The sequence below is a fragment of the Pinus tabuliformis genome, chromosome 1_1, assembly GCF_031772625.1.
Source record: "Pinus tabuliformis cultivar Carrire ecotype Pingquan chromosome 1_1, CPIR1, whole genome shotgun sequence".
NCBI lineage: Eukaryota > Viridiplantae > Streptophyta > Pinopsida > Pinales > Pinaceae > Pinus > Pinus tabuliformis.
Window position 1 is genome coordinate 906,678,744 of NC_142297.1, and position 17,434 is coordinate 906,696,177.

Consider the following 17,434-nt stretch of genomic DNA (forward strand, 5'->3'; position numbering starts at 1 on the left):
ATTTCTTTGATTTTGAATTTTGAATAGATTTCTACCCCGTTGTTTATGATTTGTAGTCTGATGTAATTGTACAAGAGTGGATCAGGAACATGCCTTAACAAAGGGTCAAAAAGATGAATTTGAGGACATGCTTCATGCTTTAACCTTGGAGAGAAATTAGATAAAAGAAGTAATGGGGTTTTCTCTAGATAATGTTGACACAATTGGCGAGGTATTATTCTCATGATGATGATGTAGCTGTGGGATTTATCTTGACTCTTGGTTAAGAACTTTGACAAAAAGATTTCTTTATAACTTAATTGTTGCATTGCATGCATTGTAGGTAGTTGAGGTACTTACAAAGTCTTTGACTCTAAAGTAGATGCCTATTCCAACTAAAGTTGCAAGGCTCATGTTAGTTTCTGATATTCTTCACAATAGTAATGCTCCTATGAAAAATGCTTCTGCATATAGGAAAAAGTTTGAAGCAACATTTCCTAATATTATGGAAAGCTTTAAAGCACGAAGCATGTCCTCAAATTCATCTCTTCTACCCTCTATTAAGGCACATTCCTGATCCACTCTCTGGTACAATTACATCATACTACAAATCAGAAACATCGGGGTAGAAAGTTGTTCAAACTTCTACAATAGTAGTGCTCCTATGAAAAATGCTTCTGCATATAGGACAAAGTTTGAAGCAACATTGCCTTATATTATGGAAAGCTATAATGACTTATACTGAAACATCACTCGTCAGATTACTATAGAATATTTGAAGGTTTGTATGTTTCTGATATGCATATCATAATAAGTGTAAAGCAGAAGAGCAAAGGATATAGAGAAGAGGAACAACAAGAGTGGGTAGAGGGAGATCAACGAGAATGGTGAATTTTTTGAAGCAAAACAAATTTGTCGTTCTCTTACAGGGACGCTTCACAAGTCGGAAGGTCGTTATCATTAAAACCTTCGACGATGGCATTGTTGGATGGGCATATGACCACTTCCTTGTAGCAAGTATCGTGAAATACCCTAAGAAGGTCATCATAAAGGACTCTATGAAGCAAACGATGAAGAAATCAAGGTTAAAGGCTTTCATCAAGGTTGTTAACTACAACCACATCATTCCCACCAGGTATAGTTTGGATGTGGATTTGAAGAATGTTGTTACCTTTGATAAATTGGAGACACGCGATAAGAAGGTGGAAACACTAAAGGGAGTAAAATTTTCCTTTGAGGAGAGGTTCAAGGTAGGGAAGATTAGATGGTTCTTTACAAAACTTAGGTTTTTAGATTCTCATTTTTGAGAAGTACCATGTTAAAACTTTCAAGTTTTTATATTTTTATTATTTATAGTGGCCTTAGTACCATCGTACCATTTGTAATTCCTGGACATTTTTGAGTTTCTTGAGAGTTTGGATAGGCAACTTAATGCTAATCTATCTTATATCTACCATTTATTTGACAGTTTTAGATTTGATTTAATGTATTAGTGGGAAAAGTGTACAAAATATTACATTATTGGTCATCAATTAGCAAAGTGGTTGGTAATTTTTTCTCGTAAAAAAAAATCATAATAAGTGTAAATACTGTGTGTATCATTCTGTGAATTTTTTCACATTTATATTCTGGCGTCCTTGCAAGAGAGAGTGATGAAATATCTCCAGGATTGGTCAGATTGGTTTCTCTTTTTATATGCTTATGTGAATGGACTAAGATCTACCTTTCTTTGGTCCATAAATTTAAGTGTCCCTCCTTTTCGTTCAATATGTGGAGATGCCCCAACATTGAAGGACCTTGATAGTTCTAAAGCCAATCTTACAGACATAACAAATAGATCTAGTACAAATCAAGATGTTTCTTTGGCGACTGGAGAGGGAGAAACAACTCGATAATTGTTTAGTATTCCTCTTATGGATCTTGAAAGATGGTGTAGAAAAACTGGTTTATCTATTCATATTGTTAGGGAGGTAATGGCTTCCTCATTGCTTAGCTTAGAAGAAGAAGAGAAGTATAAGAACCAAGATCAATATGAGTATATGGATATAACTTTGCAATCAGAGGGAAGCACGCAAGAGAAACTGATGCTTATCTAAAATTGGGAGGGCGAAAGTGGAGCATAGGTGAAGAAAGAAAATACATACTTGATGATGATAAGGACTATATGTCCTTATCATAATCTAGGAAAAAATTTGAGGAAGAATCATCTTTCTAGTCACAGGTTGAGGAACGTGAATTAGTGGATGCCTCTTGCAATGAAACTTTACCAAAAAAAACTAGTGTGGTGATGGTAGTGTCATGTGAGGTGCCCCCAAAAGTTCAAAATATTCTAGGCAATGTCAAGGAAAATTACTTTCTCTACTCCTTAACTCATATTTCGCCCCATCAACATTTTGATAGACCAATTATCAAGATCATAGAATGATCTTCTCTTTAATGAGGGAGTCCAAGGGCTAACAGTTTACGGATATGATCATTTAAAAAAAAAAATAGATAGTCTTGTCTGATATGCAAGGACTTGGGTTTCAAACTCATTACCAAGCCAATCTTATTCACATGTCAAAATTTTGATTATGACTTGGGGCTGAGCTTGACTGAGAGGAGTTCACTTAATATTGTTTAATCAAGGAAAATAATCAAATTCAGAGTCCCTTTGAATTATGATTCATGAATCATAGTAACAAAGTTGGTGAGCTTAATAGGGCTCATCCTTGTCGTGATATGTTACACTCAAATGGAATGAATTTCAAAAGGCTAAGATATGATATAAATCTTGGGAAATTTTGACCAAATAAATAATCCAAACCTAATACCTGAGATATGATATAAATCTTGGGAAATTTTAACCAAATAAATAACCCAAACTTTAAACCTAGTAGTGTGAAATCTGTTGTTTGAAGTGTGGCTACTGAAGACAAATTTCTTAAACACTTTTAAAAATTAACATACAAATAATTTATAAAAGCAGGGAATTTCATTGTTAATCAAATGTCAAACCGGATAACAATTCAAGTGATAACCCGCAATGACAACCCAAAATCGACAAGGCATATTGGACTATGTTCAAAACTCATTTGGAACATCTTAATCCTACAGGCTTCTCATATAAAGAAACCGAAATGTTACTTCGCCTGGGAAACATGGAATTTTAATGATACAATGTGACTAGTTTTAATGATAAAAATTAAAACCGACTGTCAGAACCAGCGTAAACAATGAATAATAAACAAAATGAAAATGGGGAAAAATGTCGCATACCCACTCCATGAGACTACCATTTGCTTCCATACTCGATGTTTCCCAAGACTAAGCAGGTCATTCAACTGGTGTCCACATCCTTGTATCCACATACAACCTGCATTGGCCATACCCTGCCCCAGACCCCATAAAGTGGGGTTACGGGTGCCCTTCAAACCCCCTGTTAACTACATGGAAAGAATATAACACAACCCAACATTCTCCCACTTTTTGTTTTCTTTCCACAGGGGGCCACAAGAGAGCTTAGTCATTTTCCAGCCCTGAAATGCCCATTGTCTCTCTACACCAAGAGAACTTCTCAGAGCTCATAGATTTTGTCAATGCATCTACAGTATCCTTCAAAGTGTCCACCTTTACCAGCAACACCTTTTTGTCTTCTATTATATCCCTCACAAAGTGATACTGAACATCAATGTGCTTTGTCTTTGAATGATATGCAGGTTTCTTTGCCAAGAAAATTGCACTTTGGCTGTCACAGTCTATCCTTATAGCTTCCTGTGCTAACCCCATACTTGAACACAATCTTTGCAACCAAACTGCTTCCTTGCTTGCATGAGTGGCTACCATGTATTCTACCTCTATAGTTGATAATGCCACTACAGATTGTTTCTTACTCATCCAATTGACTGCACCTCTAAATAGGTTAAACACATACCCACTTGTAGATCTTCTCTGATCCAGATCTCCAGCCCAGTCTGCATCAACAAAGCCACGAATATGTAACACTCTGTCCAATCCTGGTCTTCCTTGGTAGCACAAACCATAATCAATAGTACCACGCAAATACCTGAAAACACGCTTCACTTCTATCCAATGCTCCTTTCATGGTTTTAGCATAAACCTACTCAATACTCCCACTACATGTGAAATGTCTGGTCTAGTACAGACCATTACATACATCAAGCTACCAACTGCACTTGCATATGGAACATGGGACATGTCCTCTTCCTCTTCTTGTGTCTTGGGACACTGTTCAACAAATAACCTCACACCTATAGGAATAGGAACCTTCACCGGTTTACTATCCTGCATATTAAACCTCTATAGTATTGTCTCAACATACTTCCTTTGGTTTAACCAAAGCTTCCTCTTTGCTTGATCTCTTTTAATTTCCATGCTCAAAATATAGTTTGCAGCACCAAGATCTTTCATGTCGAATTTGGAGGACAAATCCTGGATAACTTCTTTGTCATTTCCAACCAGCAACATATCATCCACATACAAGACCAAATAAATAACACGGTCACCAATTACTTTAAAATAGACACAATGATCTGCTTTGCTTCTGGTGAAGCCAAGTCCCCGTATAAATGTATCAAATTTTTGATACCACATCCTTGGTGACTGTTTTAACCCATACAGAGACTTCTTTAACTTGCATACCAGTTCTTTCTTACCCTTTACCACAAAGCCTTCAGGTTGCTTCATGTATATCTCCTAGTCCAGATCCCTGTGAAGAAATGTTGTCTTCACATCCATCTGTTCTACCTCAAAATCAAAAGCAGTAGCAATAGATAAAAGTAATCTAATAGAAGCCACCTTAGCAACAGTAGAAAAAATATCACCAAAATTAATTCCCGGCACCTGGGAATAACCTTTTGGTACCGACCGAGTTTTGTATTTCTCCAATTTTCCTTCTGCATTTGTCTTCTTTTTGAACACCCATTTGCTGCCAATGGGTTTCCTTCCAGCTGGAAACTCCACCAGATCCCAAGCCTCATTTTTGTGCAAAGATGCCATTTCATCAACCATGGCCTCTTTCCAGAGTTTTCCATCCTCTGAATCCACTGCTTCCTTTACAGTTCTGGGATCATCATCAGTAATAGACAAAGCAAAATTTGAACAGAAAGTAGATGGACTATACCTTTCTGGCTGCCTTCTTTCTCGAACTGATCTTCTCAAAGCTAGAGTTTGTGGCTCTTCATCTTCTAATTCCTCCTTTGCTATAGAGTTCGATTGTTCCTCCTTTAGCTCAAACTCTATCTTCTCAGGTTCCTTTGGTTGGACTTCATGTTTAATAACATATTTCACCTCTCTGAACACCACATCTCGGCTATACACAACCTTCCTTGTTACTAGGTTCCAAAGCTTATAACCCTTTAAACCATCCTTATACCTAATAAAGATGCACTTTTCATATTTACTATCCAACTTGGTTCTTTTCTCCTTTGGAACATGTACATATGCATCACATCCAAATACCCTTAGATGTGAAAGAGAGGGTTTCTTACTAGTCCATACCTCTTGTGGAGTCTTATCCTCCAACGCTGATGAAGGTGACCTGTTGACCAGGTAACATGCAGTATCCACTGCCTCTACCCAAAATTCCTGTCCTAACCTGGCACCACTGAGCATGCTTCTTGCCCTTTCCATCAATGTCTTATTCATTCTTTCTGCAACTCCATTTTGCTGAGGTGTATATGGAGTAGTCTTCTATCGTGCTATACCACACTTCTTACAAAATTCTTCAAATTCCTTACTGCAAAACTCTCCACCATTATCTGTCCTTAGCACCTTTATCTTCTTCTCTGTCTGGTTTTCCACCAGAGCCTTGAATTCTTTAAACCTGTCAAAGACTTCAGATTTCTTCTTAAGGAAATATATCCATGTATTCTTTGAGAAGTCATCTATAAATGATACATAGTACACAAACTTACCTAATGATGGAACCTTCACAGGTCCAAACACATCACTGTGCACAAGCTCTAATATCTGTTTCGTCCTCTTACCACTAGAGGGGAAACTCACCCGATTTTGATTCCCATATACACAATTTTCACAGAAATCAAAATCCAGAGAGCTATTACTCATACCTCCTACCATACCTTTACCATGAAGTATTCTAAGGCCCTTCTCTCCAATATGTCCAAGCCTTTGATGCCACAACATGGTCTTTTCTCCAGAGACCACTAGATTTTCTGCTCCACTTTCAAGAACCACATAACTGTTGAACCCATCAACAATAGTGCTACCTTGCAGCTTGTACAGAGTTCTAGTCCGAACTCCCTGCATCAGTACTAGTGCTCCCTGAACCATCTTGCAGGTATCCTTCTCGAACATTGTTTTTACACCTGCATCATCCAACTTACTTACGGAAATCATATTTCTGGCCAATGCAGGAATATGCAGAATACCCAGAAGAGTTCTAACCCTTCCACCTTTCAACCTCAACTTTACTTTTCTACGGCCAATGATTCTAGCCTTCCTATCATCCCCTAAGAAGACATCACTACCATCGTATTTCTCGTACTTGCAAAACCACTCTCTATGGGGAGTGAAGTGAAAGGATGCACCTGAGTCAATCAACCATGCCTCATGATCTACATGTGTACTTGAAGAAGTCAAGTACACATCTGCACCTTCATCTGAGGTGGTTTTTGCCTCTACAGAAGGAGCATCATCAGATCCCTTTCCTTTATTAGGAGCTTTAGATTTACAGTCCCTTTTGAAGTGCCCTTCCTTTCTGCATTTCCAGCACACCACCTTTACAGGTTTTCCTGGAGATTTAGATCACCCTCTAGATTTAGATCTCCCACTCGATGACTTATTTTTGTTTCTGTTCTAGGACCGTCCTCATACAGACAAGGCATCACCATTTTGGCTCTCCATATTTTTCTGTCTCATCTCCTTCGTCAGCAAGGATGAGACTATTTCATCAAAATGCAAGGCAGTTGCATTGCTACCTGTTGCAATAACCAGACTATCCCACGAATCTGGTAGAGAACACAACAAACTGATGCACTTATCTTCATCTGAAATTTTAATATCAACAGATGCTAACTGACTTACCGCAGTATTAAACGCATTCAGAAGCTTTGTCACTGAGTCTCCATCTTTCATCCTCAAGTTATACAACTTTTTCCGCAGGAACAGTTTATTCACCAGAGACTTAGATTGGTACAAAGTCCCTAACTTGTCCCACAAAGCCTTTGTCGTAGCTTCCCTTGATACATTCAACAATACTGAATCTGAGACACACAATCATATTGTGCTCTTTGCCTTCAGATACAACTTCTTCCATTCTTCATCAGTCACTCTCGTTGGTTTAGTACCTGGATCTACCGCGATCCACTGATCTTTATCCACCAACAGATCCTCCATCTTGAGTTTCCACAACTCAAAACTTTGACCATTAAATTTCTCGATCTCTATCTTTCCACTACTCACCAACTTCTTTCACCACCAGAATCAATCTCGCAAATCTCCCACTGAACAGGGTCTACCACAGGCCCGAGCAAAACCCCTCAACAATAAAGGTGTTCCCTTGAAGCCAAAACAACTTTGATACCAAATGTAGGTTTTAACCCTGTACAGAAATTACCTACATACGAATTCTAAAACACAGAAAAATAAACAATGCGAGAACATAACACATAAAACACATATACACAGAGATTTTGCCACTGGATCCCAAAACTGGGACTACCAGCTTGATTTTTCATTATGTTCCTTTCAATGTTGCAGTACATATTTATACATGCTAAAGCATCCAATACCATGGACCAAAAACCATCACATCCAAAAAACATGTGCGCAAAAACATGCACAAAACCATAAGTGGGTCCGCCCAACCTAACATAGGGTCCAAAACCAAAATTTTCTAGGGCATTGCCCCGGACCCCATAAAGTGGGGTTACGGGTGCCCTTCAAACCCCCTATTAACATGGAAAGAATATAACACAACCCAACAATTATGTCTACGTAAACCTATATCGTACGGAGATGAGAGAGTGGGGATCTGAGACGTATGGTATGAGATATTTTTCAAGTTCCTGCATTTCATTTCAAAACCACAATAAGCCAAATCTGTACTCATTTACCAGGTAAAAGATATACATATTCATTATGAACATCATGGAAAAAAAACCATGTAAGAATTTTATGGTCTTTTTGCATCTTCTAAAGTCATATGTCGCTGACCTTGACCGCAGAAGGTATTGAGACCCAGTTTGACAACGTCACTCCACCTCTGAACATCTCATCCGTGGGTCTTTTCTCTATCACCACCTCCAATGTTAAGATTCCATAACTGTACACATCCATCTTTGCCGAAATTTCGCCCCCTGCTCCAAAGGAACACGTGACCACACCTCCAAAATGACCTTATCACTCTCTGATCCATGGATATGGTCGTCGAGGTTCCCATTGGGCATGAATTCTAATACCAAAGCCCTGAAATTGGCAGTGGAACATGCCTTGATGATTTTCAATATATTTTGGTGTTGAACTTTTCCCAACATTTTGCATTCTTTGCCAAGATCTTTTTTCTATCTTCACCATATAGACCCATAAACACCTAACAACAACAGTCTCGCCTCCTGCTAAAGTTCCCCTATAAACCGATCTGAAGCTTCCCACTCTCAGTAGATTCTCAGGGCTGAAATTTTTTGTTGCTCTGCGGAGTTCTTCCCTTGAGATTCTCAAATGGGATATCAAGTCTACCAGATTCGATGCTGGGTTGGACATGGTCTTGGATGCTCCTTGTTTGAAAATCCAAAATAGAAGCCCATTGAAAAATGCCACACAAAGAGCCCCTCCACAAGAAATCAATATTACTATTATCCTCTTCTTGTATGTAGTAGAACTAGGCTTGTCCAGCGAGCAACCCGTTAAGCCAAAACACTTCCCACAAAGTCTAGGATTGCCTATCAATGCCGTAATGTTTAGGTTCTTGAATGCACCAAAACATGGAACTGAGCCTGATAAATTATTATAGGAGAGATTCAAGATCCAAAGCATTCCGAGCTTGGATATGGAATCGGGAACCTGCCCAGTTATATTGTTGTGATACATATCTATGACTCGAATGAGTGAGAGATTCTCCCCGATCGATGCAAGAATAAAGCCTCTACTTTCATTAGCGTAGATCTTATTTCTAACAAAATTGGCCCAGAGATACCATTGTAGGTCAACAAAAGTCATTGGAGCCTTTATAAGATGTGAAAAGACATACAACCTCAACCGCAATAGGCATTGTGGTGGTGGAAGCTGACTACTATGGGCTTAACAAGAGATCTGCAAGAGGAGGATCTTCCACCTCTAAAATCGCAGTATACAAAGTATGCAGTGATCAAGGTTGTTTGGGATTCGACATTATGGTTGTAGTGGATGATGTTGTGAATGATGGAGTTGACATGATATCCATCTCACTCAGTACCTCTTCTGAATACCTGATAGATATCCTCTCCGACCCCATAGCGACAACAACATTTCACGCCATCAAAAAAGGAATAGTGGTTGTATGCTTCACGACCAACGAAGGTCCCTACTCAAGCGTAGCAGTGAACACCTATCATTATATTTTGACCATCGCTACAACAATTATCGACATATATTTTAAATGAAACATAATTTTGGGTAATGGGAAAATATTCAAGGTGAATAATTGCAGGGACGATTTACAATTAAAATCCACACTTGCATGGTCCTTCCACCAAACACGCAGATCCACCAAAAATCTAGCCCCACCACAAAGATATGGATCGGTTCTACCATCGCAGAAATAACACCGAAAATCCAACCCCACCACCGAGATCTGGATAGGTTCTACCATCATAGAAACAACATTGAAAATCCAACGCTGCCAAGAGATCTGGATCGGTGCTACCATCCCAGAAACAGTGCCAGTTTGTACAACAATGCCAATTATCAAGGAAGTATCTATTATATTTAACCTGTGTTTACCACCAAAACACCCAAGACCCCAAATTTACTGCCACTACAGTTTAATAATTTTTTCCTTGGTGGCTATTAGAGTCTTGAGAATATTGCAAAAATGAGTTGATTGATTTGTCACCATAAACTACATTGAAGATAGGGTATGGGGTAGAAATACACATTTGACATCTTTCACCTACTTATATGAAATATCTTGTTTGATACCTTCATTGACTAATTTCATACCTAAGGTAAAATGAACTTGTTTGATAAATTAAATCTTAAGGTGCTTGTTGGAAATTAATCTTGTAGGGCTAAATACATCATATTACATCAAGGTTTTTTTTATTATCTAAATTATTATCCAATCAACAACTATATATGGTAGGATAAAGAAAGCAAATCGAAAGTAATACAAGAGGAAGAACCTTCTCACATTGCTTATTCCTAGATGAGTAGTGTTCTCATAACTAATCCTTTATTTTGAATGAAATAAAGATGTTCCTAGAAAAAATACATCAGTAGCATATAGTATTAAAATTAGTTAAATACATCAATATATCAATTGCCATACTGTAAAAAAAGAAAACCTCATTTCTTCATTATTCTTCAAATTTCATGGATAAGGGATCCCGACACCATCATCTCCAAGATCCAACCTTTAATCACTACTTTCACTATGTGATCCTCTAGCTTCCAATTACAATTGAAATGGAGAGAAACTCATCTTTATATAGATATAACTTAATTTCTCATAAAATATAATACAATAAATATCCAACTAACTCCACGACTCTTCAAATAAATAATAAACAAATGGAGTAGTTAGATCTTGTTAACCATGTTACGTGGATAGTGTGCCATAATTACTCTCTACAAACAAGGTCACCCCATCTAAAAATATCAAATAATGTGCATTATATCCTCAAACAAGAGATGTAACACACCTAAATAGGTTTATTACAAAGTAAAAATGTTATAGGTCCACATAATGCACCCTTCATGATGTTAAGTCAATAAAATACATAAAATAATTCTTCTTATGAGATGATGTGCTTCAAGGTGCATCTAGGGGAAATCACTAAGAGCACCCTCAAAGATGATGTGCTTCAAGGTGCATCTAGGGGAAATCACTAAGTGCAACCCTTGAAAATGCATGCATTTAAGTAAAATAAAATAACCATCCTTAAGTGACCAATTCCCAAAGTTTGAAGATGATAATCTCCCAATGTGCACCCTCCAAAAAGAAGCTCCAAAAATAAAAAAGGAGACCAAGTACATGCATGAAAAGCTACACTTGTGTACCTCCAAGAGTAACACACCTTTTGAACAAACTCCTTCAGAACAAACTCCAAATAGAAATATATCATGGGAAGTCAAAAAAGTGAGGGAATTGTCCCGTAGAGTTTAAATGATGCCAAGTGTAGCTGAAGTATCCATTAAACAATGATGAGAGAGTGCCTAGAAGACATGTGGCTTAGAATAATATGCCATGTGATTATCTCAATCAACCATCAACTATAAAATATCCTCCATATGAAATGTTCCTAGAAATAAGTGTCAAAGTGATAACCCCATCAATATGCTTTCCAAAACTATATTGTTTTCCAAAACCACTAAGTTATTTACCAATACTATGTGGAAAAGAAGGAGTTTACCATCATTGTTAGGCCTAGTGGGGTATAATAAATGATTTTCATAACATTTCACACACTAAAAGTTATTTTTCTTAACACGTTTCACATTAATCGTTATTTTATGGAGTTTCCTCAAATTAGATATTAAAATCAATTTTCAAATAAAATAAAATGGCTATATTTTTTAATATTAAAATTTAGTTTTAATTTGTTCCATGGTGTAGATCAGTTGATTGGTTTAAATTTTGATTAGTTCAATGTGCCATGTATGAGGAGATATGGTTACACTTGGAGGTGAGGCAATGTAAGTACAAGCTCGCTATAGTTGTTGATTTTTACATATACAAAAATAACAAGAATAATAATAATCTTTTTTTTATTATTGAATTAATTATTTATCAAAACTAGATGTTATTAAAAGCACATGATTTTATTGGAAGTAGTTTAGGTGATGGAAATAAGGGAAACAAATTTTCTTGTAAGCACTCTCTAAATTCTATCTCCACTCAAACACTCTGTCTTGACCCCACCCAGAATGCTTAAAAGGAAACTCTCAAGCAAGCCACCTAATTGTTGGCATTACGATTCTGGTATGGCTTTATGATACATATGTTGTACTTGATGGCAACCCACTCATCTCAGATAATAAATTATAGTGTAGAGAAAAGTTCACGCACTTATATGCAGAGAAAAGTTTATTTCATGTAGAGAAAAGTTCACGCACTTTTATGCAGAGAAAAGTTTATTTCATGTAGAGAAAAGTTCACGCACTTTTATGCAGAGAAAAGTTTATTTCATGAAGAGAAAAAGTTCACGCACTTTCATGCAAGGAAAAGCGTGTATATGTTGGAGAAATTACCTTTGGTCCATGGTAGTTAGTCCTTGGTATTTGAACCTATGAGGAAAAGCACGTATATGTTGGAGAACTTACCTTTGGTCCATGGTAGTTAGTCCTTGGTATTTGAACCTATGAGGAAAAGCGTGTATATGTTGGAGAACTTACCTTTGGTCCATGGTAGTTAGTCCTTGGTATTTGAACCTATGGTTTTGGACCATGGTATGCACTTTCATGCAAGGAAAAGCGCATATATGTTGGAGAACTTACCTTTGGTCCATGGTGGTTAGTCCTTGGTATTATTGAGCCCCATGTTTTTGGGCCCCTTGTATTGGTTATCTATGGTATTGATCCATGATTTTAGGAAGAAGCTTGCCTATATAAAGCAAATGAGATCACTTGGCTAATTCATCCTTGCAATTGAATATCTTAAGATCTGAAATATTGGGTTATTGTTTTGAAAATTTGATCTATGAAAGTGAAGTTGAAAGCGAATCTGTGAAGGGTGATCTCTCGAGCGCTGCAGCTGCAGAAGTGCAGAGGTGCCACAGAAGGCGCAGTGCGGAGGCGCCACAGAAGGCGCAGTGCGGAGACGCCACAGAGGCGCCACAGAAGGCGCAGTGCGGAGACGCCATAGAGGCGCCACAGAAGGCGCAGTGCGGAGACGCCACAGAGGCGCCATAGAAGGCGCAGTGCGGAGGCGCCACAGAAGGCGCAGTGCGGAGGCACCACAGAAGGCGCAGTGCAGAGGCACCACAGAAGGCGCAGTGCGGAGGCGCCACAGAAGGCGCAGTGCAGAGGCACCACAGAAGGCGCAGTGCGGAGGCGCCACAGAAGGCGCAGTGCAGAGGCGCCACAGAAGGCGCAGTGCGGAGACGCCACAGAGGCGCCACAGAAGGCACAGTGCGGAGGCACCACAGAAGGCGCAGTGCGGAGGCGCCACAGAAGGCGCAGTGCGGAGACGCCACAGAGGCGCCATAGAAGGCGCAATGCGGAGGCGCCACAGAAGGTGCAGGTGCGGTGGTCGCGGCGCCACAGAAGGCGCAGGTGCGGAGGTAGTACAGATATCCGCAGATCTATACCAGTGAAGTTGCGATCCCTGCTTAAAATTTGTTTTAACTGCCTTTGACTATTCTGCAGGGTTTTGGGTGCATAACTGATGTTTGGTTACTGGTATTGAGTTCAGATAACAACATGATTAATGACTTATCTTTATGTACTAGATCTGGTTGATAACTCTCATAATATCATTGTATATGTATGGATCTGGTGATTGGGTGATTCAGAAGGTTGTTTGATTATGAGCTTCAATGTTGTTTTTGGGTCTAGTATGAAAATTGGATGAAAAGTGGCCTTTCAGATTATGTGTTGTGCTTCAGTGTATCCAGTCTGAAAATTGATGAAACGTGGTACCTGGAGGAGAGAGGATTGTAGGCCAGCGCCTATGTACTAGTATCTAAGCTAGTACAAAAGCTAAGGGAGATCTTTGGAGCATTGTAGCAGGTAGCAGCCTGTGTACTAGTAAATGGATCGACTAGTACAAGAGCAAAGGGGGTTGTAGCTCCCGTACTGGTATAAGACTGCACAAGTACAAATATTGTAAAAGGATTTTCTTATTAAGAAGCAGATTGAGATGACTTGCAGCAGGTGGTTTTTCTCCCGCATTGGGTTTCTACCTTATATCATGGTGTTCATGTGTGTGCCTTATGTGTGATGATTTATTCTCTATTACGGCATCTGTTATCTGATAATATGGTTGATAATGTTCTAATGCACTCATTGGAGATCAATTAACTTAATCATAAGAAGTTGTGGAAGTAGCATATATGAATCTGATTATGGAAATGAAAAAGTTTTATTAATGTGATAATACTGATTCACCCCCCCCTCTCAGTATTATTTCCAACAATTGGTATCAGAGCAGGTCCTTTGATAGAAGCTTGATCGCTTGAAGGAGATCCGTGGAACAATGGGAAAGAAGCTTAAGAAGAAAGCACCTAAGAAAAAGAAGTCATCTCAGAAGAACTATGACAGTGGGAGAATCGATTGGGGATTAGGTATAAGAAGCTCTTCAGATTCAGAATCAGATTCAGAATCATTATCAGGTATGAATATATTATCCTCTGATGTTCCAACTATCTTTCCTTTTGGAAGAGATGAAAGTGATAGCGAAACTATTGAATTTGCTCTTATGGGTGAACAAGAAAGATATCAAATAGAGGCAGAATTTAAAAGGCTGACAGACAAAATTAGAGATCAACAAGATCTATTGAACAAAAGGGAATGTGATTTCAAAGAAGAAGCTACCAAACTAAAGGCCCAACTAGAAGAAGGAAACAAGGTAAGAAAGCTACTCAAGGACAAGGAAGACCAATGTCAAAAATTGTAGCATGAAGTGACATCATTAAGAAAAGAAGTCAACGAAAGAAGCACAACCATCAAGAAACTCAAAGATAGATCCAGATACTATGAAAATCTTGAAGCTACAATCCTCTCACTAAAAGGAGATCTTGAAGAATCAAAGAAGCAGAATACAGATCTACTCCAAGCTATTGCAAAACAAGAAAACGAAGTCACCAGCTTAAAATCTCAACTAGAATGTGCCTTCCGAGTTCGTCAAATGCAGCAGGATCTGAATGAAGAAAAAGAAAAGGAGATTCTCAAACTACGGGAACAAATGGAAGAAGGAAGGAAAGCTGAAGAAGATTTGAAAAAGCAATCTCTTGAAAAGGAAGAACAACTTCAGGTTGAGGTAAATATCTTGAAAGGTAAACTAGAAGAAAAGGATAAGCTTTTACGATTTCAAGATAGTTCTAAAGTCTTGGATGATATTCTTAGTAGTCAAAGGTCTCCTGCTATAAAGACTGGTCTTGGTTTCCATGAATCTATTGAAGGTGAATCTAGTTCACAAGGTGAGGCAAGGAACTCTAAAGAGAAATCTAAAGTGATCAACGAAGAAATGAAAGATCAATCTCATCATCAACCAAGAAAAGAGATTCCTCAAAGAAAATCCTTTACTCCTCCGATGAATAATGTTGAATGTTATGTATGTCATAATCTTGGACATGTTGCAGCTAGATGTAGAAGAAGAAGGGTTCAAGACCATTATGCAGAAAGATCATCACATTCAAGGTACTTTTATGGATATTGCTTTGCTTGCAATATGTTTGGTCACAAAGCTGCTGATTGTTACAGGAGGAATATGAAACATGTAAGATGTTATGCATGTAACAAGCTTGGACATATAGCTAAGGAATGCAGGAACAAAGTGTGGGCACCATATCAAAAGGAGAAAATGTCATCATCACGCTTGAAGATATGGAGGAAAAAGGAAGTACAGTCAGAAAAAGGCGGCACTGCACAACGTACAGACATACCAGAATCAGAGGGAGCTGAAGGTACAAAACTTCAGTGTCCTGAATCTCATATGCAAACTCCATAAAGGAAAGTTGCATATATACGCGAGTTAGCTACTGCACAGTCGCGTATACGATTGTTTGAAGAAAGGCAGTAGGGACAGATTCAAGAGAAGGATCAATTTTGCTCTAGTTAATACTAATGATGTGTGGATATGATGGTTAGAAGTGTTTTGGTTCTAACTTGATATTGATGATGTCTTGATACTTCTTATTGATATGCATGATCAGACAGATGGCACAGGTTTAGAGGGAGCATATGGACTTAATGCATTATTGGCATTATGGTTAATAGTCCTGGGTGATGATACTTATATGGGTAAATGATTCATCTTGCTATGGTTATGAGTTGTTCACATGGTTCTTGGATCATATTTATGGTTGATTCTCTAATGATGCTTGCATGGGAAGCACTTAGATTTAATTCACATCTTCTTGATGTTGAGTCACTCATATGCTGCTGTCGTCATATGCATAAAGATCATATATTACAGTTATGATTCCTTTCATTCTTGGCACAAATGGATGAGGATTGTTGGCTGGATACAGGGATGATTATTCAAAGTTGCATTGTTGGAGACATGATGATAATGAGCTCTTATCTATATGATGATAGGATTGTTTCATACATATGTTGATTAATGCAGATATTCCCAATTGATGATACTTGATTCATGTAGATCTGGATGGATATGATGTTTCTCACATAGAATGTGAAATTCTGTTGATGCGGACATACCTTGATGATTCATGCACTAATACAAGTTGCTGGTCTAGTTGCTGTTGACAGATACTATGGAGCAGATCATAAAGTGTTGTTGCTGATGTTCATCTTATTTAGGTGATGTCATATCAAGACTCATGATGTAATAGTGTCATCTCTTCAGGTCATGTAACGACCTATGTTGCTTTCCCCACTATGCCTGGGATGAAGATGTAATGTATTTGGTTTTCATTTTTCTGATATATCCCCACTTGGTTGGGTGATGGATGTATGTATTGAATCTTTTAGGAAGGTCATTTGTGATGTAGAACATCCTTTTGCAGACCTTGCTTACAGTCAGGGGGAGCCTGAGCATGAACAGCACTATATAGAAGAGCAGACATTTCAGCTTGTTCTCAGAAAGAGCATGATCAGATTGGTGCACCATGACATATACAAAGGGGGAGCTCATTCAGAGATTTCAACAGGTACTCAGGGGGAGCTTATAATGCATTGTTGGCATTATGGAGGACGTACAGAAGGAGATCTTGGATGCTGGTCTGATTATTGCTACAATCTATCTCTTTCATGGTCATTTATGGTGTTTGGTGGATTATGTTTCTTCTTTACAGATCTGGTTCATATTCAGGGGGAGCATGCTCTTAGGGGGAGCATAACCCTTTGCCCTTGATGTCAAAGGGGGAGAATGAGCTGAAGATTTTGAGGTTGCCATCAAGTCCAAAGGGGGAGATTGTTGGCATTATGATTCTGGTATGGTTTTATGATACATATGTTGTACTTGATGGCAACCCACTCATCTCAGATAATAAATTATAGTGTAGAGAAAAGTTCACGCACTTATATGCAGAGAAAAGTTTATTTCATGTAGAGAAAAGTTCACGCACTTTTATGCAGAGAAAAGTTTATTTCATGTAGAGAAAAGTTCACG

The 17,434-nt window shown here is 38.4% G+C and overlaps 1 protein-coding gene across 1 annotated transcript; it reads left to right on the top strand.

Moving 5' to 3' along the window:
- Nucleotides 1–863: 863 nt before the first annotated feature.
- LOC149217342 (large ribosomal subunit protein eL27y-like) lies at nt 864–1,286 on the top strand. The gene has a single exon (XM_089390190.1). The coding sequence runs from the start codon at nt 864–866 to the stop codon at nt 1,284–1,286; it is 423 nt and encodes a 140-aa protein (XP_089246316.1).
- The last annotated feature ends 16,148 nt before the right edge of the window (nt 1,287–17,434 follow it).

What these genes read in the sequence shown, in the direction of transcription:
- LOC149217342 (XM_089390190.1), top strand. Translation starts at nt 864, where the DNA reads ATGGTGAATTTTTTGAAGCAAAACAAATTTGTCGTTCTCTTACAGGGA.